General features: G+C 41.7%; 1 protein-coding gene across 1 annotated transcript in view; it reads right to left on the bottom strand.

The window, feature by feature from the left end:
• Positions 1 to 23288, bottom strand: part of ILDR2 (immunoglobulin-like domain containing receptor 2) — a 97964-nt gene that overhangs the window by 5941 nt on the left and 68735 nt on the right. Inside the window, exons 4-7 of the mRNA XM_006875992.1 lie at positions 19858 to 19914; positions 16682 to 16828; positions 15500 to 15676; positions 4426 to 4539 (exon numbers count right to left, since the gene is read on the bottom strand). Coding sequence (XP_006876054.1) covers positions 4426 to 4539; positions 15500 to 15676; positions 16682 to 16828; positions 19858 to 19914 — 495 coding nt within the window. The remainder of the gene's footprint in view (positions 1 to 4425; positions 4540 to 15499; positions 15677 to 16681; positions 16829 to 19857; positions 19915 to 23288) is intronic.

Here is a 23288-nt window from a genome sequence, read left to right on the forward strand (position 1 = left end):
GAACATCTTTTCTTCTTACAGTGAATGGACTTGTGTTTGTTTTAAAGGAAAATAACTAGAACTTTCCCTTTCTCGTCATCCCAGTCTGTTCTAATTTCCTGGAACCATTGTTGTTTGCTGTTAGGTACCATCAAGTCAGTTCTGATTCATAGTAACCCTACGTACAACAGAACTGCCAGGTCCTGGGCCATCCTCATGAGTGTTGTTATGTTTGAGCTCATTGTTGCTGCCACTGTATCAGTTCATCTCTTTGGAGATCTTTATCTTTTTATCTGACCTTCCATTTTACCAAGCATGGTGTCCTTCTCCTGGGACTGGTACCTCCTGACAACATGTCCAAAGAATGAGAGGTGAAGTCTTGCCATCCTCACTTCCAACACAGATGTGTTTGTTCTTCTGGCAGGCAGCCCGTGATACTTTCAAATTCTTTTCTACCACCATAATCTAAGTGGTGGTGGTGGGGAAACGTTGGACTAAGGTGTGCCTGACCCAAGCCGTGGTATTTTCAGTAGCCTCATATGCATGCAAAAGCTGGACAATGAATAAAGAAGACCGTAGAAGAATTGATGCTTTTGAGTTATGGTGTTGGAGAAAAACATTGAAAGTGCCATGGGCTGCCAAAAGAACCAACAGATCTGTGTTGGAAGAAGTGCAGCCAGAGTGCTCTTTGGAGGCCAGGATGGCCAAACTTCATCTCTCATACTTTGGAGATATTGTCAGGAGGGACCAGTCTCTGAAGAAGGATATCATGTTTGGTAGGGTGGAGGGTCAGAGAAAAAGAGGAAGACCCCCAGCGAGATGAATTGTCAAAGTGGCAGCATCAGTGGGCTCAAGTGTGGCAACAATTGTGAGGTTGACCTAGGATCAGGCAGTGTTTTTTTCTGTTGTGCACAGGGTCGCTATGAGTCGGTACCGACTTGATGGCACCTAACAACAACATCTACTTAAAGGACTTCTGGTGTGGCACTGTAGGTAAATGCGCTGGACTGAAAAGTTGCTTTGAACTGCAAGGTCGGTGGTTCAAGCTTACCAGTTGCTCGTAGGAAGCCCTGTACAGGGTCGCTATGGGTTGGAACCGACTCAACAACACTTAACAACAACAAATCTGCTTAAAGGAATCCTGGTGTGGTGCTGTGGGTTAATGCACTGGACTTCAAAGTCAGTCTGAAGCGCAAGGTTGGTGGGTCAAGCTCACCAGCCCCTCCTCAGAAACCCTATACAGTGTGGCTATGGGTCAACTCCATGGTATTTAACAACAAGCTCTGGTAGCATAGTGGTTACGAATCGGGCTGCGAACCTTAAGGTCAGTGGTTCGAAACTACCAGCTGTTCCGCGAGAGAAAGATGAGGCTTTCTACTCCCGTAAAGATTTACACCCTCGGAAACCCTGTACAGGGTGGCTATGGGTCGGAACCGACTCGACGGCACTTAACAACAACAACAACTTACTTAAAGGCTTCCAAGATTAAAAACATCCCAAGAACAACTCCTCACTCATTTGCCAAGTAAATGAGGGTCATAAACCCACTGCTGAAGGGTCTTTTCTGAATCATAGGGACCTTTAGGACAGGGTAGAGCTGCCCCATAAGACTTCCAAGGCTGTAAATTTTTAAGGAAGCAGAATGCCACATCTTTCTCCCTTGGAGCAGCTGGTGGGTTTGATCCACTCACCTTGTGGTTATCGAGCTGAGTGTCTAACCCACTGCAACCACCATGGGTCCTAATGAGGATCATACCACCTAGCAAATTAGTGAGCCTTGGCCCAAGACTCCACATTCTCAGAATCTATTAATCCTCTGCTCATAACTGAAGCCATGAAATCCATTTTATGAGACTTCCAAGATTATCTCACTTCCATGATTCACCCAGAGTTTACCTTGCTCTTCAGGAATCATTGTTGTGAAGTGCCTTTAATTTGCCTTGCCTCATAATGATCCTTTATAGGGTTTCTAAGGAGCAGCTGATGGGTTTGAACCATTGACCTTATGGTTAGCAGTCCAGTGTTATCCTACAGTGCCACACCAGGACTCCTATGAACACCTCCTCAGCTATAATGCAAACAGTGGAAGTCTATTAAGTTTATTCAACCGTGCTTTCTCTGATATAGTAGAATCAGCATTCAATTTGGAGTAAGAGGAGCTTCCAGTTCTAATTTTGTCTCTTATTAGCGGTCTGACCAGTGACAACTATGATTTTGAATTCTAAAAATTATAGTTCATGAAGATGAAATAATATTAAAACAGTTTGTCAGTTGGAAAGTGTTGTTGGCATTTCTCAAGTCTTTTTGTCCATACAATTTATTTTAAAATAACTACATCTCTAGCTAACAGGGTATCTATGTCTTCTTTTGGAATAAAACAAGATTAGGATAAAGATACAGATATTCTTGTTGTTAAGTGCCATTGAGTCGGTTTCTACTCAGAGCAACCCCAGATAGAGTTTCCAAAGAGTAGCTGGTGGGTTTGAACTACCAACCTTGAGGTTAGCAGTCTAGTGCTTATCATACAGTGCCACACCAGGACCCTTTTATTCCTGCTTCATCTCTATCTAGTTCCAGTTTTGTAATATCAACCTACAAGTTATGGAGATCTGGTTTCAGTTCTGTAGTGTTACGGAGCTCTCGTACTGGAGTCTTTCCCTCTAACTCGGTTTCTTCCTCTGCAACATGAGTGGATTCAGTGATCTCAGAGTCCCTTGACTGACATTTAAAGTTCCACGAGCTCAAAGTTTGTGGTCTCTGAATTTTTTTATTTATTTTTTTGACTCTAATAATTGTTGCCGCAGCCATGGAGCCATCCCGAGTTTGCTCAAAAGTCTCTTGTGTAAAGAGCACAGAAGTGGGTTCTAGTCTTGATTCTGTCACTTCATTTCTTTGGGCTCCTTTTTCCTTATTTTTACAGTGCAAAGGTTGATTTAGACCATCTCTAAGGGCCAGTCAGAGTCCTGGTGTGGTGCTGTGATTTAATGTGCTGGAATGCAAAGTCAGTTTGAACCTCAAGGTTGGCAATTCAATCTCACTAGTCCTTTCTCAGAAACCCTGTATAGGATTGCTATGGGTCGGAATCGACTCAAAAACTGCACTTAACAACAACAATAAAGGTCCAGTTGGAGTCCTGGTGTGGTGCTGTAAGATAAGCACTGGACGGCTAACCACAAGGTCAGCGGTTCAAACCCACCAGCCACTTCTCAGAAACCTTATACAGGGTTGTTATGAGTTGGAACTGACTCAATGGCACTTAAAGGTCCAGTTAGACTCCATTACCTTATGACCAGCCAGCCCCTGTGACCATTTCAGTTAAGGTAGACAGGCTACATCACCTAAACCAGAATCCATCCTTTAGTTTGAACCATAGTTTTTAACTTTCCCCCTCAAGTTGTGAGACATTCAGAGTCCCTCTGCATGCTCCTTCACCTTCATCACTACCTCTGTCTCTGGCCCCTTACAGGAATCCATGACAACACCATTACAATTTGCTTGTCAAGTGCAGTGACATCTGCATTCCTAACATTCCAATCTGGAGATGGTCTTTTTATAGTCAGTGTTGGTGGGAGGATGCAGCAATGGATACAACTCAGACAGGATGGATTTAGAATAGCAAACTGGGTGGAATACTTTGTCCTTAATCTGGATAAAGCTCCTCTAGACTGAGACTGTTTCCCAACAATTCCATAAAGTCTCTCAGTTCCAAAGAGACACATAGTGACCTCACTCCTATGCCTGCCAGCACCCTCTGATAATGACCCCTTCCAAGTCAGACCTGCCTCTCATCAGAGATGGTAATTTGGAATCCACCCCAAGCAGTCAGCTGTGTCAGCTTCAAAGTCTCCAAGTGTTATGGGCTAGTTAAGGGTTGGGGCCCTGCCACCTACAGACCTAGCAATTAAGTAGGTCTTTTGAAAAGAGAGGCAGCCTTCTTGTTCTGCCCTCAGTCTTTGCTACTGAGCAGCTCAGAAGAATAACATAGGCCTCTTCTGTACCAGATTTACTTAGCAGACTTGCTCTCTCATGTTCATGGAGTCCTTTGTGCAACACACTGGCAGTGAACTGTTCAATGTGAAGGGCCTGCACATTGGAAAGAGCTGCTACTGAAGCTTCCACATATTAATTCAATGGTTTGAATATATTGTAAAGGAGGTAGTAGAGAAGACTATTTTAATAAAATATTTCAAATCCTAGGATTCTATAACCCCAGCAGTACTGACTGCTAGTGTGGAGACACCTAACATAAATCAAGGTGCTGTGTGAGTGTTCTGCTTTCAAACTGAAGGACATTTTTCTTCCTGCTGCATACCTAAAGCCACCAGATATCCCTGCTAATTCTGACTCTGCAAGCTCCATGCTGCCTAATGTTGGTAACCCCCAAGACCCCTGTAGCTTCTGACTTTTGCATGATATACAGATTACATAAAACTAACAGATGCTCACATCTGCCTCTCATCCTTCTGGCTGGATCAAATTGAGCCAGCTCTTTCTCCACATAGTACAGGACCTTCATGGAATCTCTCTCTTTGTCTGCTTGGATCCGATAGCCTTTGCGAACTGTTGAGAAAAGAACAAGAAGGTGAGCTGGCAAAGGAAAATATCAGGAAAAGAATGGCTCCATTCATTCTGCAATGAAGGAAATGTGCTCCCAATTATAACAACTCTTGTTTTAAATAACACAGTTATATTTAAATAACTGATAGTATCATTAGACTGGAGGACCAGCAGGTTACCAGTATATTTCTAGTCATTTGTTAACCTCTTCCTAGCTTTTGATGTCCTATGACTCTCTGTGAAGCTCATCTCAAAGTTTTTTAATTCCACTGGGGGAGTATACTCACAGTAAAAAAAGAGACCATTTTCTAGATTGAAGACACATGCCACTGCATATCCTGTGAAGATCACACCGTCACTTGGTTGGGAGAACAGTTGACTATACCTTTGAAACAGATGCCTAAACATTAAGGACTTTAAGTGGCCTGAAAGGCTCCACCTGCCTTGGAGACAAGCCTTTACATTTGGTGGTGCACAGGAGTTAATACTAAACATAGACCATGCACACTATAGTGTTCAAAATAGGTAATTACCAATCATGGTTACATTTTAGTTCATTAGCATTTTTCTTTTAGGAAAAGAAATGCCATATTCTGGGCATAATTAATTAAACCTGTTATGTAGTCACAAGCAGGTGTTATTTTCAGGGTTAAGAAAAATGACAGCAACAAAGCTAAACTAAAGCATGAGCGTTAATACCATCTCCTACACATGTCCCCGCCATTCATATTGTCAGGGACAAAGGCCCAAAACACTTATGTATCAACTGAGTCCAATCCCAGTCCCCAGGGTGATCAGACACAGGCAGACCTGATGCACAGATAAGAGAAAAAGGAGAGAAGGAAATGAATGGGATGGGAACAAAATAAAAATGGTAATAGACAACATTTACTGGGCACAGAAAATGTGCTGGGTCATGCTAAATGCTTTACATGGATATCTGCTGTCATACCTAAGGAAGCTCTTAGTAGTAGTTACTAGTCACATTTTATGTTTGATAAAACTTTGCTTCCAAGGGGCTTAATAACTTGTCTAACTTGTTCAGGAATAGTTGGCAGTGCTGGGGCTGAAGCCCAGCAGTCCAAATGAAGTGTAATTGGTCACCTTTGGATACTTTGGAGTCTAAGATGAGAAGCAGTAAGAAGTAGAAGGGGAAGATGAGAAAGCAAAGTCCACAGTAGGAAATACTTTACTATTCTATGGGTTATATAGTCTTCTGTTGAGTCCTTGGTTGATGCACACAGCTTGGCTGCTAATGGAAGGGCTGAATGGTAGAGCTCACCCAGAGGCACCTCAAAATAAAAGTCTGATGATCTACTTCCAAACAATCAGCCTCTGAGGAATACAGATCTACTCTCATAAATGGGATCACCATGAGTTGGAGTTAACTTGACCTTCACTATTATGATCTGCTACAAAGTCCTCTCTTCTGGCCTCTTAGTACTATGTAATGAGGTGGATGCAAACGACCCAACCCCAACATTCCCTACACCACAGTGAGGCAGATACCATAAAGAAGACGGTATGTGCCTTGGGAAAAAAACCCTGCATTCTACTCTCTGGTCATGTTACCCTGGCTGTGGATAAAACCCCCACACACAAGCTATTTACACTGAAGATTAAAATAAAAATTCCACAGAACTCTAATCACAGCCCAGGCACTGAAGACAGAAGAACACCCACACACTCATTTGCAGGTGCAGTGAATTTCTGCACGTGAATTGCCGGGCAACTCATATCTATCTCAAATTGTAGAATTACTTTAAAAATTTTTTGATGTATTTCAGCACATGATTTTTAGAAGCACCTTCATTAAAGGTTAGATCCATAGTCTAGTCCTTATGTGGAAGCAAATATTAGCAGCAATGATTTTATTTATCAAGCTACACACTATTCCATCTTTGTAAAGGCGTTTGCAGAGTGGTACAGACAGTTCAATTAAAATGCAATTATCCCACGGTACTGCTATGTTGGTTCTGAGGCAGTTATGTCTGATGGATGTGACACACAGCTGGGAAATGAGGAACTGGGCATCTTTTGGCATGCTGCCTCTGGTTTGTTGAAGGATTTCCAATAAATAATGACTTACCTAGGACTCTGTTTTTGTGTATGTAAAATGCAACTAATAACTGTCCACCCTTTAATCTCTTAAAGAGAGGACAATGAAGACCACATTAATGGAGCACATTGAGATATTTGCTAATTATTTGGTACAGCTCAAATGCCACTTCATCCATAAGACTTTGATTCTCAGAGCTAGAAAAGTTCTCTCCCTCTCCCCTTCCTCCCTTCTTTCTCCCCTAATTTAATCTGTACACTTAGTGTGGTTTTTAACACATTCTGGCTTGTTTCAGTTATTTGTATCATTGTCTGATCTCCCCAATTGAGGAAAAAAACACCCTTTTCAGTCTGGATCTCCCATGTCCCTAGGGCAGTGCTTTTACACAGTAAGTGCTGCTGAGTCAGTTCTGAGTCATAGTGACCCTGTATAAGGTTTCAAAGGAGTGGCTGGTGGGTTTGAACCACCAACCTTATGGCTAGCAGTCCAGTGCTTATCCTATAGCACCACACCAGGACTCTACAGAGTAGGCACTTAACTAAATATTTGCTGGACTGAACTGCTGTAGCCTGGGAGTGGGGGTAGGGTCAAGAGTTTCTTTGGGAAGAGTATTTTCCATAGTTTCCCTCTCTAGACAGTAAAATTCCTGGAATTACAAAGGATTACAAATTATGGCAGATGAGGTCATACAGGTTGTTTATTGGGGAATTTTGGCCAGGAAGAAAATGACTTAGGAGCAGTAAGGTACAGGTAAGTTCCGCGGTTGTTGTCATTGGTGATGATTTTCTAATGTTAAAGAAACAAGCATGTTTGTTGGGAAGGGGCCTATTCTACCTGCACTGGTGGCTTTATCTAGACGTTTCTCACTCTGTGACTCACTGTTGTGGCAATGAACATTTGGATATTTAGAGACAAAGGTTGAGGGGGTGAGAGACCTGCTGCTATATGGAACAATGTGTCAGCTGTCCCCTGGTGGTGAGAGATGGCAGATACTGGGAGCAACAGCTGGAGACCCCTCTGTTAACTGCAATTTGGACTGGAGTTGAGATTATTTTCTGTGTCATTATAACAGATTACACTCCTCATTACAACACAGATTTAATTACATATGGATAGGTTATCATGTTCTCAAAAAGTTATAGTCGCTATTTACAGCCTCAGATGAAAGGGACAGCTTTGCCTTTCAGTCCTGGCTTCTCTGTCACACCAGGCCATGACTTCAGAAGCCTTGGTGTTATTGTTATTAAGTATTGTCGAGTCGATTCTGACTCATACCAACCCAGTATAAGGTTTCCAAGGAGCGGCCGGTAGGTTTGAACCACCAACCTTGGGGTTTGAGTTCTTATCCTATGGCACCACAATTCCTCTTATTTGTTAGTCAAGACAGATACTGGGAGCAACAGTAGTGCTCTTCAGACTTTAGAGATATCATCCATTTGGTTTTAGTAGCTCAAAAGCTAGAGAATTCTCTGTTTAGAAAGGTGTTGGGTTTTGTTTTTTATTGTTAGTTACAAGTTACGGGGCACTTAGACTCGTTCTCACATCCTCGTACAATCTGGTTCTGTGTCATATACAACTCAGCAGAAAATGAAACATCAGAAAACCCTTCTTGGTTCCTCCAAGCAGAGGAGATCTTTGTCCCTTCTCTGAACCCGCATCATAGTTCTTAGCACACAACCGTCGTTGTCCAGCTGATTCCAACTCATAGTGACCCTAGAGGACAGTAGAACTGCCCCACTGGGTTTCCAAGACTGGAATCGTTTCAGAAGCAGGTGGCCACATCTTTCTCCTGCAGAATGGCTGCTGGGTTCAAACTGCCAACCGTTTTGGTTAGCTGTTGAGCCTTTAATACTGTCTTGCATCTTATTTTATTTCTGTTCATAAGCCTTCCCTCCTGTCCATTCCCTACTCTATTAGTTTGTAAATTCCTTGAAGGTAGGAAAAATTTATAGCACTCATTAAATGTATTTGTGCATGTGTGTGAAAACACATAGAATGGCATCAGATTGATTTTATCTGTAATTTGTTTGAAGATCCGAGAACTCTCTGATGTGTGGTGATATTTTAACAAGAAATGTCCTAGACTGTTGGCCAAAGTTCAATACATTTGAAAAATGACTTTTTTTTCCTCGTGACATTTCAGTTTAGGATTGATAGATGGTTTATTTCTCTTTTCAAGTTCAGTATTGTCCAAGTCCTTTGGTTCATATGGCCCTTCATACTTAAGCTCCTCTAATTTATTAGCCCTGCTAACTTATAATTTAGTGGAGAGGAAATATTGGGATAGATACTCACTTTGATGCCAAAGTATCATTAAAAAAAAAAAAAAAATTCATATTGTTCAAGGATTTGAGTTGATACTTTTGACCTAATTAAGGCGCAACCATTTTTCAGCTAATTTCTTCTTTACAGCCAAAATCCAACTTGTAAAACTTGCAAAAGAAGTTTGTAAGGCAGATACTCAGGGATATAGCCTTTTTCTTCCTGTCCTATCTTAATGAGCTAAGGCTGTTTATGGATGATGGAACAGCTGCCAAATTCCACCCCCAGGGTGACAGTAGCTCAGCAGTGGGAGAAGTGATGCTCAGAATTTGCATATTCTCTGTATACATACAGTAGGCATATGTATAGGATTATACCCTTATTATCTTTGTAAGTGACATTTCAGAAACCTACTTGCCTATTCAATTCTTTTGCAAGAAGGAGGAGTGGAGTCCAGGTGGTGGTAGTGGTATGCCGTGGAGTCGATTCTGACTTAACGACCCTGTGTAGGGTTTCCGAGGCTGTAAATCTTTACGGGAGCAGGAAACCTCATTTTGCTCCCATGGAACGGCTGGTAGTTTTGAACTGCTGACGTTGAGGTTAGCAGCCTGACTCATGATCACTATGCTACCAGAGATCCTTGAAGGCCAGGTAGATGTGAAAATAAAATAGAGTAAGGCAAGGGTAGATGTGGAAAGACCATGTGTAGAGATAATTGCATTCATCCAGGTGGGAAATAAAGGCAGCTTCTTGTTGTTAAGTGCCATTGAGTCGGTTCCAATTTATAGCAATCCCGCATAGGGTTTCTGAGTAGCAGCTGGTGGGTTTGAACCGCAACTAGGACTAGGATAATCACTGTGGAAATGGTGGAAATGGAGGAAAGTAAACTGATTATTTTAAGGTAACATTTAAAGGTTTGGCAATAGATGAGGAAAGTGAAGGAGAATGAAGAGATGAAGATGAAGTTGCTGCTTCTGGTTTGAACAATTAGGTAGATGATGGTGCATGCCATCCACTGAGGTAGTTAAGAAAAGTACAAATTGGTTTGAGGTGCAGGACCAATAGATTCATTCAATTTTCTGGAGGCTGAGTTTGAAGCAGGGATTCAAACCTTTCATTCTAGCCCCTGCTGGGAATTTGCATCCACTCTCCCCCAGATAACACTGAATCAGAACCTACATTTTAACAAGATCCCCAGGTGATTCCTGTGTACCCATAAAATTCTGTTAAAAGGTAGATTCTGATTCAGTATATTTGGGGTAGAAAGGCAGTTCTAGAAGGGGACTGAAATGGAATGTAGCAGTTTGAAGCCCTGGTTTGACATGCAGGAGGAGAGTCTAGACTACATGGAACCGAGGTACAGAAGAGAGGTAAGTGATAGAGACTGGGGGCGGGGAGGGAAGGCATCAGCATAGAGATGACTGAAGCCATGGAGTAGATAAAATTCCCCAGGAGAAGAACCTCAGACCAAGAAAGAATATACGCAGAGGAAGCACACACAGCATAGGGAGAAAGGGATAAGGGAAATTTACAAAGTGTTGAAAAAGGCAAAGAAAGATGAACCGGTCAGTGGTGGTAAATTCTTCCCAGACATCAAGGGAGGTAAGGATTGAAAAGCATCCATTAGATTAAGCAGTAAGGCCACCTTGGCAAGAGCTGGTTTCTGGAGTGGTAAAGACACCAGTGGCTGTGTGCCATACAGTCTGTTCTGAGTCACAGTAACCCCGAATAGAGTTTTGGAGACTCTAAATCTTTCTTTATGGGACCAGAAAACCTCATCTTTCTCCCACAGAGCAGCTTGTAGATTCAAACTGCTGACCATCTTGCACCTAACAAGCAAGGTTGTGTCATCTGCATATCACAGGTGTTAATAATGAGTCTTCCTCCAATCCTGATGGCATGTTCTTCTTCATATAATCTAGTTTCTTTGATTATTTGTTCAGCATACAGATGGAGTAAGTGTGGTGAAAGAATACAACCCTGGTGTACACCATTCCCTATTTTAAACTATTCAGTGCACCCTTGTTCTGTTGGAACTACTGCCTTTTGAGCTGTGTACAGGTTTCTCATGAGCACAATCGAATTCTCTGGAATACCCTCTTCGCAATGATCCACATAGTTACTATCCACACAGCTTTTGGAAAATCGTGTGATTTTCAGATTCAAAATGGCCAATACCATTCCATCTCAGATCACTAATGGTTAGGATATCGATCTTTATGTGTTTGTTCCATTTCATTTTTTACAACTTTCACATTTTTCTAGATTCATACTTCATGTTCTGATTATAAATGGATATTTGCAGCTGTTTCTCTTCATTTTAAGTTGTGTCCCATTAGAAAATGAAGGTTCCCAAAGCTATACTACCTTTGCATCATTAAGGTCAATTTTACTTGGAGGAGACAGCTGTTGTTCAGTCATATTTTAAGTGCCTTCCAATCTGAGGGGTTCATCGTCCAGCAGTATATCAAATAGTATTTCAGTGGCTATACATTCATAAGTGGCCTTCTTTTCATTCTTCCTAGTCTGTTTTAGGACTCCTGGTGTGGAGCTGTAGGGTCATTACAGGACTGTGAACCACAAGGTCGGCAGTTCAAAGCCACCAATTGCTCCTCAGAAGCCCTATACAGGGTCACTATGAGTTGGAACCAACTTAACAAAAGTCCATGTTAGTCTGGAAGTTCCTGCTGGTATTTAACATATGGATGGTAAAGCTTCCAGCATCACAGCCATATGCAAGTCGCCACAGTTGACAGACTGACAGAGGAGTGGTGACTGAAGACAATAGCAAGGTGTTGGTGAGTTGAAGAGTCTGTGAGACCAGGGGAAATGGATCTATTACATGTTCAAAACTCATTCAAGGAGTTTGGCTATGAAGAGGAGAAAAGACATAGGGAAGTGTTTTGAAAATTGCTGTATCTTAAGAGATTTGAGCATATTTTGAAAGCTGATAGGAAGGAAAAGGAAAAGTTGGAGATCTGAGGTGGTAAGGAAATGGAGTGTGGAGAGTCTGTAGAGGACCTTGACAAGGCAGAAGGGGATTGGATCCAGAGCAGGACAGGTGAAGAGAATCTTCTTCCACTGTGACAGGAGGAAAGATGAAAACAGTGTATGTGGGAGCAGGTAAAAGTGTAGGTTGGTTGGAGGACATCTTAGATTATATTTTCTCTGAGAAGCAAGAGACGACGTCATCTGCTGAGAATGACAGGGGAGATAATGAGATTTAGTTTTGAGGAAAGAATTTCTCAAATAGCTGCTATAAAGAATGGGAGAAAGAAACAGGGTTCTTGTAAACTCTCTCCCACTCATAACCAACTGTGTATACTATTCATAGCTCATCAGAGATGCCTTTGCAACTACAGAGTGTTCAAAGAGTATTGTGTGCAAATCTGAATAATCACTGTTGCTAGATGATTACCCTAAACTTGAAGTAATATATAAATAAAAAAGGCTCAATTTACATTTTATATATCAACACTTAACATTTTTAGCAGTCTTTAAAGAATAGTCTACTTGAAACACTGGTCTAAACTGGCTCTCTTAAAGGACGAATAGATGAACGTCAGTACTAACTCTACTCATGGCACCATGAGTATAGAAACGTGCCAGTGGATGTTATGAAGAACTTTGTCCTGACTCAACAAGTCAGATAATGACAATATGGGCCAGACTAGCTATGGCCAACATCAGTGCTATCTTTCCCTTTCTCTTTGTTAATAGGCCCTAACTTTGCTCACCTACAAGTTGAAAATATTTGGGCCTAGCAGGTGAGTTTGATGAGTCCAAGCTAATTATGATAACAGCATTCTCTTTATCAGTGACTGGATTAGGAATGGAGGTGGGACACAGTTCTTTGTCAATGAAATGGCAAGGAGAAGTTGCTGAGTGGAGGAGGGGCTTCTGAAAATGTTTACTTAACCCTTGGGAACTGGAGTACAAGGAAGAGGTATACCTTCTCCTGTCCTTGAGTGCACTTAATACCTGGAACTATGGCAGCCAACAGGGGATTGTGAGAGGAGCCAACGCAAGAGGGCAAGATAGTATCTCAGCATAACAGACCCCAAAATGGAAAGAACTAGCTCCTTCTTGAACTGTTCAGTTAAACAACCCCTGAGTCATCTTACCTTGAGATTTATTGCTACGTGAAATTATAAGTTTTGTTTTTAAAGCCATATCCATTACTTGCATCCAAAAAAATCCTGACTGACTCAGTAGCACCTGCAGACAGCTTGGAGAAAGTTGGATAGTGTAGCAGGATGGGGCCAAATGATTGGATTGAACAAGCAGGGAATGAGAAGAAAAGCTGAAAACAGTAAAGTGTTTTCCCTTCTTTGAATAAGAGTCATTGTATTGTGATAACCTACTAAATAAAAAGGAAGTGGAAAGGATTCTACTGGGAAAGGAAAAAAAGGATAAGAAAGAGGGGACACAGTACATAAAGAGTATGAGGTAATTTCTATTCATGTCCCTTCTGCCTACTCTTTCCTTCTGGGAAATAGACAGGGTCTTTATTTCTCTAATTCTCTGTGTGACCTTAATCATTAAATTTTTCTTTTTAGTCTGTGACTCCTTCTAAGTCCTGGATGTCAGAATTCAGAATACACCCATGGTTAGGTTCCAAAGACCAGGTTGTTACAAGAAAATCAGTGTTATTTATTTGACAATGGAGGATGATCACCACATCCAGTGATAAAGTGAAGGATGACTATGTCATTTCATATGCTCCAGATTACATCATTACATAACCGCCAAACCACTGAGAATCATGGCCCAGCCTAGTTGACATATAACCTTATCCATCACAGCTAGCATTATTCACACCTCACACTTTGGCATTCCTTACTGCCAGATGTATGGCATGAATGCAAAAAAATACCTGATAGTAGATTTTTTATTGTTGTAAATGCAGAATGCCAGGTAATAAGATAGTTGATACATGCAGAATAGTTGTAGTTATAGGGAGAGAAAGCAACAAATACCAATTGCTCACTGAAGATATCCACTCCATCTACAGATCTACAGTCAGGTAGTAGCACTTCATGAAGTGGGCTAGATATTCTTCTGTGCTGGCCTGTCCCCCCTGAAGGCAGTCCAGGTACCTCCCTGAGTAAAGATGTATGTTTTACCAATCCTAATGGCTTATCTGCCTAGGGATTTAAACTCACTTCCTAAATCTATGTTGTTATTGTTAGAAGCCATCAAGTCAATTCGGGCTCACAACGATCCTTTACAGGACTTCCCAGGCTGTGAGTCTTTAAGACCGGAGCAAAAAGTCTCATCTTTCTCCCTCAGAGCGGCTTGTAGTTAATAGTCTAATGCATATGCTACAGTGCCACCAGCACTCTGCTAAATCTATACTATACAGATAACCCTGAGCTTCACTATCTTGTTTGTGTTGGGTGCCACTGAGGTAATTCCACCTTATAGTGACCCTATGTGATACAGAGCAAACCTGCCCCATAGAGTTTGTTTGGCTGCAATCTTTACAGAAGCAGATGCCCAGGTCCTTCTCCCATGGAGCCGCTGGGTGGATTCAAACTATCAACGTTTTGGTTTGCACTGTAATCCTGTTTAAATGTCCTCAGGAAAGCTGCATTTTAATGCCTCCCCCCAATAACCACAAACTAATAATGCCAAAATGAGGCTTACCTTCACCCAAATCTGTTCTTCTAATCAATGATTGGCTGGAAAACCTGGAGTCATTCTTGAAGCTTCACGTTCCTTCATTCCCTAAAGTCTCATTGCTTTTTCTTTCAAAATCCCTCTCACACTGACCCACTCATTTCAATCCCCATGGTCTCCATCGTGGCCCAGATGCATTCTCACACCTGAACCACTTCAATTGTATCTTAGTTCGTAGTCTCCGATTCCACCTTCTCCCATCCACTTACCACCCATCTTGTATACTGATGCCTGATTGTTGCTGTTGTTCTTAAGTGCCTCTCTCCTGAAGACTTTGTAATTACTCCATCCCTTTCATTTCTGAATTCCCAGTACTGTACTCTAATATTTAATTGTCTCCACAAATGCACATCCTCTCTCCCTGACTAGGCCATGCTCCTTGTTGGAGAAACCAGGTCCTATGCTTCTTGGTATCATTCACAGCACTATTATGTTGTTGTTAGATGCAGTTGAATCAACTCTCATAGTCCTCCCATGTGACAGAGTAGAACTGCCCCATAGAGTTACCTAGGCTGTAATCTTTACAAAAGCAGAAGACCAGGCTTTTTTCCTTTTGAGCTACGGGGTAGGTTCAGATCATCAACCTTTCTATTAACAGCCAAGCACTTAACCACTGTGCCACCAGGGCTCCTTGCTCCCACTGTAGCCCACACTAATAGGGATGAGCTACGTACTTATTAATGAATGACCAGCAAGAGGTAGAAAAGGTGCTGTGCCTATTTTACTTCTATTTTTTTGAGGAGCCTGGGGAGAACACAGGCAGCAGCAATGCTGCCCTTCAGCCTTGAGAAAGCGCGCATGCACTCTAGAAGATAGCTGATACAGCTGGAAGAATCCCATCTATGGAGCCAGGATAATCAGTTTCCAAAGAAGCATCATTGAGCTGATCATACTAGCAGCAAGGAACCAGAAGTGGGGCCCAAGAGGAGGAAGGGCAGGGCAGTGTGGAACTGCATTTACCACTGTGGCTTCCTCCAGTGGAGTCACTTGGTGCCAGAGGAGGTGGATGCGGCTTGTCCATCAGCATGCCAGATGAGGGGCCTCCTCCCAAAGGGACAGAGGGGATGGAGTAAGGGCCAGGGACACCGGAGACAGAAGGAGGGTACCCGGCCTTTGCTGCCTTCCCTGCTTCATACACTGTGGAGGGAGATGAAGAGTAAGAGAAATTACATCAGCCCACCCTCCACAACCCTCATACCAAAATTTTGAGTTTGCACTTAAGGAAGCTCCTGGCTTGAAAGCTGTGTGTGTGTGTGTGTGTGTGTGTGTGTGTATTCTCCTAGGTCTGAATTAATTCATCAGAACCATTCTCCCCCATCCCTTGGATCCCTCCAGTTCAACGGAAAGGCAATGACATAAGGAATTACAGTGTTTAGTAGCTGGCAACTGAGTAATTAAGTGGTACTAGGAACTGTCACAGCAGCATCGTCCGTGACAGCAGCAGCCCACTCTCCACCACACAGTCTGTAAGTTGTCTCAGCCCCTTTGGAGACGAGGCCTAGCATGGCGGCTGCCCAGTGCTGCTTGGATCCCTCTCCACAATCTCAAGAGCAGAGCAAATAACCTGATCCCTCCTAGCAACTGCTTCACGCCTAAAAGATACTAAAGACACATGTGTCTATCTCCTTCAAAATGTGTTTGGTTTGTAGGGTTGCCAAGCTTAATGCTTACATGGGCCTTAGGTAAGGTAAGTAAGGTAAAATTCTGAATCCTCAAATGACAACTGTTCCATCCTGAGAATAAACAAAACTCTTGAATACGGCTCCCAGTTTTCACACTATGCTTATAAAAAGAGGCAGGGGATGAGCGAGGAGGTTCCCTCTAGCCCCAATGCCCTGAGAAGAGGGCAAAGGTTTCACTTCCCCATCCTGAACCTGCTCTTCTTTTCATCAATAATGTCAATGAGAATTCCAAATGCCGGGGTGACAGGTGTGGATGAAAAGCATGGAGGTGAGACGGAAGACAAGGATGGTCATCTCTGGAAGTCAGGGCTCCCAGCAGAGGGGAGAGTCTGGAATGACCAACTTTTTTAGTTAGAAGGAAAGGAAAAGGGGAAGGAACTCAGGGCATGCAGTTGTCAGATGGGGAGGTGACATTTCTTTCTGTCACTGTCCCACTGACTCCACTGCTCACTTTACTCACAGGCCTGAGGGCAGCAGCAGGAATCAGGACAACACGGGCAGCGGATGTAGCAGCAACAGCTGTGAGGGCAGCACTGGCACCAGCAGATCCCCACCAGGACGAAGAAGAGAAAGACTCCCAGGATCACCAGACCAACAAACACCCACTCTGGAAAGATGCACAAAGAAATCCATACTCGAACCACCTTCAGAACAGGGCACACTCTAACCCCTGTGAAAGGAGGCAAATGTGAGGACCGGGAGAAGAGAGCATCGTATAACAGGGGACAGAGCCTCAAGTCATGAGGAACTCTCAGTGTGAGAAGTCAGACCCACCCCAGGCCGGGATGTAGATACAAGGGAAGGTTACCTGTGTCATAAAGGTGCAACACAATGCTAACACACAGTAATGGCAGATTTCAGGGCCACCGACTGGGGCAAGGGTTTACCAAACTGATTGTACTGCCAGAACAAGTATAGGACAAGAGCAGAAGACCCATAGTTTGGCTGGTCTTTCTGGGCTAAGAAGTGGTAGGTTTTTCTGGTTTTGTTTTGTTTTTTAATTGTGATGAAAAAAAAAAAGTTTTAACAAAACATTTTCCAAGTCAGCAACTTTACATGTACAATTCAGTGGCATTAATTATATTTATCATGTTATGCAAGCATCATTGCCATCCTATTCCAAATTATTCCACCACGATTAACAGAAATTCAGTGACCCCAAAAAACATCTTCCCCTTTTCTTCCTCTCTCACATCCTTGGTAACTACTAATAAGCTTTAGTTTTATCTATGTTAAATACACATTACTTTGGTAGTCAAGCTAATCTTAAAGGTATATGTCTATAAAAGTGTATAAAACAAAAAAGTCTTGTCTAAATGGTCTGAATATAGAACATATTGAGGTGAACCCACACCCTTATGTACTCGTTGGCTTCCCCGATGACTGGCGCTGTACCACACTGCCAGTACTCAGCAGCATTGCTGAGGTCAGTGCTTACACCTTCACAACAAACCACCCAGGGTGAGACAGAGGAGACATAGACCCTCTCTTGAGAATGGGCTTTGTTTGATCACACTCAGGCTGACCATGCTGGAAAGCCAGCTCAGCCAAGGCCTGTAGTGGTTTAGAGCTGTGATGGATAGCAAGGCTAACATGGATCTATCTGGGTCTATTTGTTCACCTCTGCTATTTTAATAGCTCTGCCAGAGGCCAAACCTGACTTCTATTGTTTGTACATTATAAAAGATCAAGAGCGCTCAGACCCAAGAAAAAGGAAACAGATTCTATTTTGACTTAGATAAAAAGACCATGGACCTCAGGGGCCTAGTCTGAATATCAGACTTTTTGGACTTGACTGTAAGAACTGATTGGATATCTGGGATGGATTGGAACCATGCTTTCCTTAAAAAGTCAGACGATTAGACTGACTCATTTTGGTTCAAAGCCATCTTCCCCAAATCCCTTTACAATGAGCCCAACTATACATGTACAACATTTTCTTGAGTTTTGATTATTAACTATTCCTTTAATTAAATGGGCATGTAGCTGGAATTTGAGAATATAATGTTTGCTTTATAAACAGTTTTGTAGTAACAGTAAAAAAATTTTTATCTTTGTTTATAATTGCCTCAGAGAGAAAAAACAAAACTTGTCTTCCCAGTGTCCCCCCTCATTCATCCACTTGAAATGTATTCATATTAAGACCTTTCCTTGCCTAGAACAGTCTTAGAGAACTTTGTGCTGAGAACAATAGAGAGTCAACAGTTTTGGCAATAACATAATCATACAATGTATATATAGCCTGAGCTAGATAGGAGTCCTGAGGATTAGATGAGCTGTGTCTACAACTTGGTCCAAGCAGTCAAGGATAAAATACTGGAAGATTACCTTGGAGAAACAAAAGAATCTTAACTGTGTAAGGATTCTTGGAGGCAAGTAGGGAGGGAATCCAGGCCCCCATATCAGATATAAAAAATACAGTAATGCTTTCTTGGCACTGTGGAATATAGTGCATTTAGTTTGAAGCAATGCAATGTAACATTGTCTTTTGTGATAAATGCTTGCAAATTGAGGTAAGTCTAGATAAATGGAATAACTAAGAACTGTTGGTTTGTGTTTGGGGGTCAACATCAATAAGAAGAATATCTATATTTGGGTTGGCCAGATAATGGGAAAGGACTAGAAGAATTCATGGAAGACTAACTATTGAAGGTCAACTGTGAAGACTCTGGATGTTTCTTACAACTTACATCAAGGTAAAACCAATGGTCAAGAATATTTTCTATCTCTCTGCTACTTTTAATTACTTGTATTTGGCAACTTATTTAAAACCTTTGGAAGAAGCCCTCTAAAGGAAGAAGTGAGTCATACCCATACCTTGAATAGGCTCTTTCCCATAGTTCTCTCTGAGTCTCCTTCCATTATGGCCTAGTGTGCTGTGGCAAACTGATGATGACTTGTCCAAGCTGGTGTATTCAAATGAAGCTACACCAAAAGAGGTGTGCGTTTGGGGCAGGTGACCTTGATGTATGGACCCCTAGGGACTTTAAATTGTATGCAGAATCATGTAGGCCTGTAAATACGTGCTTCTCAAGGGAGGAGAGGTGTATAGCTTTAATAATATTTAAAAGGAAAAATGTTTTGATGAAATTGTAAATAGGAATTCAGAGTAATATGGTTGTATAACAATAGCTGGCACATATATAACTTAGGGAGTACAGATAAATGACTCTCTGAAGGGTGCTTATAGTTATCTGGGTGCAGAGATACTGGGATGAGCATAGAGATGGCTGAAAAGCCTGCATGTCTGACACTCAAGGACTGGTTCCCATCTTGTTGTTAAGTGCCATCGAGCCGATTCCGACCCATAGCAACCCTGTATAGGGTTTCCGAGGAGCAGCTGGTGAGCTTGAACTGCCGACCTTGCAGTTCAAACGGCTTTGCAGTCTGGCGAATTAACCCACAGCGCCACATCTTAGCCACTTTTTAATTCTTCTTCTTATTCTTTAGGGCCTTGTTACCAAAGGAATGACATTTAAAGGCTTTTCCAATGGATTTAATTCATCCTGGAAAAGATCAGAGATCTATACAGACAAATGTGCAAATAAATTAAAAGAGCAATTAGTGACTAATGCAGAGGCAAGACAGATGGAGCAAAAGCAAATTAAGCAAACAAAGAGTTAAATGACTGAATACCTGGCATAATCTCCACAGCAAAACTGGGCAAGAGATCAGCAAGCAGCCCTGTCCTGCCTAGAAAAGGTGGGAGGAAAAGAAGCAAAGAGGTTACTCCAAAGGAAAATACAGCCTGAAGCCTGGCTCCTCCTGGTGCCTTCTCTAAACAGGCCACAGGGCCATCTTCTTTGTGGCAGGAGGCACTTCACCAATGGGAGGTTCTATCAACTATGATAGTCATTTCAGTGAATTCTGCGCCTATACTCGGTAGAGGCAGAGATACAGCTTTCTCTTCAACTACTTATGTTGTTGCTGTTGTTATGTGCCATGGAGTCGGTTATGATTCAGTGACCCTGTATAGGGTTTCCAAGGCTTTAAGTCTTTGCAGGAACAGAAAACCTCATCTTGCTCCTGTGGAGTGGCTGGCAAGCTTGAACTGCTGGCTTTGTGATTCACAGAGGAAATCTCTGCTTCAGTGTGAAAAAACCCTGCTTGAGCAGACTGCCATATACCATCTCTATTCATTTATACATACTTCCCCACACACTTCAATGGAAAGTCAAACTCATTTGTATCCAAACGTCCAATCTACATTTTCGTACACCCATACACTTACACAGTCCTATGTCCATATAAAAACAAAAGTACATATTTGGTTTTTAACTCAGGCTTAACCCACTACATGATTCTATTTATGACCTAAAGATAATTCACTGATTGCAATGTTCAAATGCCAGGAAAAGATAGAGCTAGATCAGTCACACACTTCACTCCTTCTGGCTTAAGAACTACTCTGCACAAATGTATATGAATGGTTTTTCCATATGGCAGCCACAGCTGGCATTGTATGCACCCAAATGCTTTCTGTAGGGTATGACATAAGAACTTAAAGGTTGCTATCACAACAGGTTCCCCTCAGGGACTCTGGGAGGTGAAGAGCCATTCAGGAAACAAGACACAGTAAAGCTCTGCTTTTAGATTTGTGATGGTAAAAACCCACTTGGTACCTAAGAACAATCTATATACAACCGGATCCTACTTCACTTATGTAGCTGGCATACAACTCTAGAATTGTTAAGTGCTGTCAAGTTGGTTGCAACCCATAGCGACCCTGCATAGGGTTTCCAAGGAACATCTGGTGAGTTTTAACTGCAAAGTTTGTCGTTCAAACAGACCTTGTGGCTCAGTGATTATCCTGCAGTGCTACACACCAGTACTCCAACTAGAATAGCACTGTCCAATTGAAGTATAATGCAAGCCACGTGGGCAATCTTAGATTTTCTAGTGGTGGTGGTGGTGAGCCGTGGAGTCAGTTCCAAGGATCAACAGTATCATGATTTCAATACGTTATACTGGCCCTGTTTCAGAAGTTCACTAGCCACAGAGCTGTGTCATTCATATGGATTTGGCTCAGTTAGAAAACAACTTTTTCCATTCAAGTTTCTCAAGGTACATTAGAGAACAAGTTACCCAGGTGTGTGCTTTATATTTTCAGTCTAGAGCTCAGCTCATATTGCACAACTTGTCTGTCAGTTTGTCACACTGTGGTGGCTTGTGAGTAGCTCTGATGCTGGAAGCTATGCCACCAGTATTTTGAAGGCTGGCAGGGTAACCCATGGTAGATAGTTTTCAGCTGAGCTTCTGGACTAAGACTCAGAAGAAGGAGAGGCACACTATTTCCAAATGTTTAGCCACTAAACACTTTACGAATAGCACTGAAACACTGTCAGATAGCACCAGAATATTGTCAAATATAGTGCTGGAAGATGATCCCCTCGGTTTGGAAGGCACTCAAAATACGACTAGGGAAGAACTGCCTTCTCAAAGTAGAGTTGACCATGATGATGCAAATAGAGTAAGGCTTTGGGGACCTTCATTTGCTGATGGGGCACAACTCGAAATGAAGAGAAACAGCTGTAACCATTCATTAATAATTGAAACATGGAATGTATGAAGTATGAATTTAGGAAAATTGGAAGTTGTCAAAAATGAAATGGAATGCATGAAAATTAATATCCTAAGCATTAGTGAACTGAAATGGACCAGGACTGGCCATTTTGAATCTGACAATCACATAGTTTACTATGCTGGTAATGACAAATTGAAAAAGAATGGCATCATATTCATTACCAAAAAGAACATTTCAAGCTGTATCTTGCAGTAGAATGCTGCCGGCGATAGAATAACATCCGTATGTCTACATGGAAAATCAATTAGTACCATCATTATTCAAACTTATGCACCAACCACTAAAGCCAGTGATGATGAAATTGAAAAATTCTACCAACTTCTTCAGTCTGAAATAGAGCAAACATGCAATCAAGATGTATTAGTACTTACTGGTGATTGGAGTGCAAAGGTTGGAAACAAAGAGGAAGGATCAGTAGTTGGAAAATACAGGCTTGGTAATAGAAACAATGCCGGAGATTGCATGATAGAATTTTTTCAAGACCAATGTCATCTTCATTGCAATAACTCTTTTAAATAACACAAAAGATGATTATTTACATGGACATCACCAGATGGAATACACAGAAATCAAATTAACTACATCTGTGGAAAGAGACAGTGAAAAAGTTTCATTATCATCAGCCAAAACTAGGCCAGGGACAGACTGTAAAACAAATCATCAATTGCTCATATGCAAGTTCAGGCTGAAACGGAACAAAATAAAGACAAATCCATGAGGGTCAAAAGATGACATATTTTGACATATCCCACCTGAATTTAGAGATCATCTGAAGAACAGATTTGGTACATTAGACACTAAGGACGAAAACCAGAAGAGTTGTAGAATGACATCAAGAACATCATACAGGAAGAAAGCAAAAGATCATTAAGGTGACAAGGGAAAAAGAAAAGACCAAAATGGATTTCAGAAGAAACTCTGAAACTTGCTCTCCAGTATAGAGATGCAAATGGAAGAAATGAGAAGGTACAAGAGCTAAACAGAAAATTCCAAAGGGCAGTTTGAGAAGACAAAGTAAAATATTATAATTGTGCAAAGATCTGGAGTTAAAAAAACAAAAAAGGAAGAATATTCTCAGCATTCTCAAGTTGAAATAACTAAAATAAATTCAAGCATCGATTTGAAATACTGAAGGATTCTTAAGGCAAAATACTGAAGGATGCAGAAAGCATCAAAAGAAAATGGAAGGAATACATAGAGTCACTGTATCAAAAAGAAATGGTTGAGGCTTGCAGAATGTGCCCTTTGGTTGTTTAAATTATTATATATTCCTCAGTGTTTCTGTGTACATCCTCCCACCCCCCCACCCACCACCCCCCAAAAAAACAAAACAGAGGAAATGGAAGCAAATACTGTTGGATGATGATGCACAGAGGAGATTGTAATCACTGCAATGAAATGATCATGTAAAGCTGATGTTCTCCCATGTAAACTATCACTCAGTTCACAATAAAAACTTAAAAAAAAGAAAAGGTTGATGTTC

This window comes from Chrysochloris asiatica, unplaced genomic scaffold (assembly GCF_000296735.1).
Source record: "Chrysochloris asiatica unplaced genomic scaffold, ChrAsi1.0 scaffold00349, whole genome shotgun sequence".
Taxonomy (NCBI): domain Eukaryota; kingdom Metazoa; phylum Chordata; class Mammalia; order Afrosoricida; family Chrysochloridae; genus Chrysochloris; species Chrysochloris asiatica.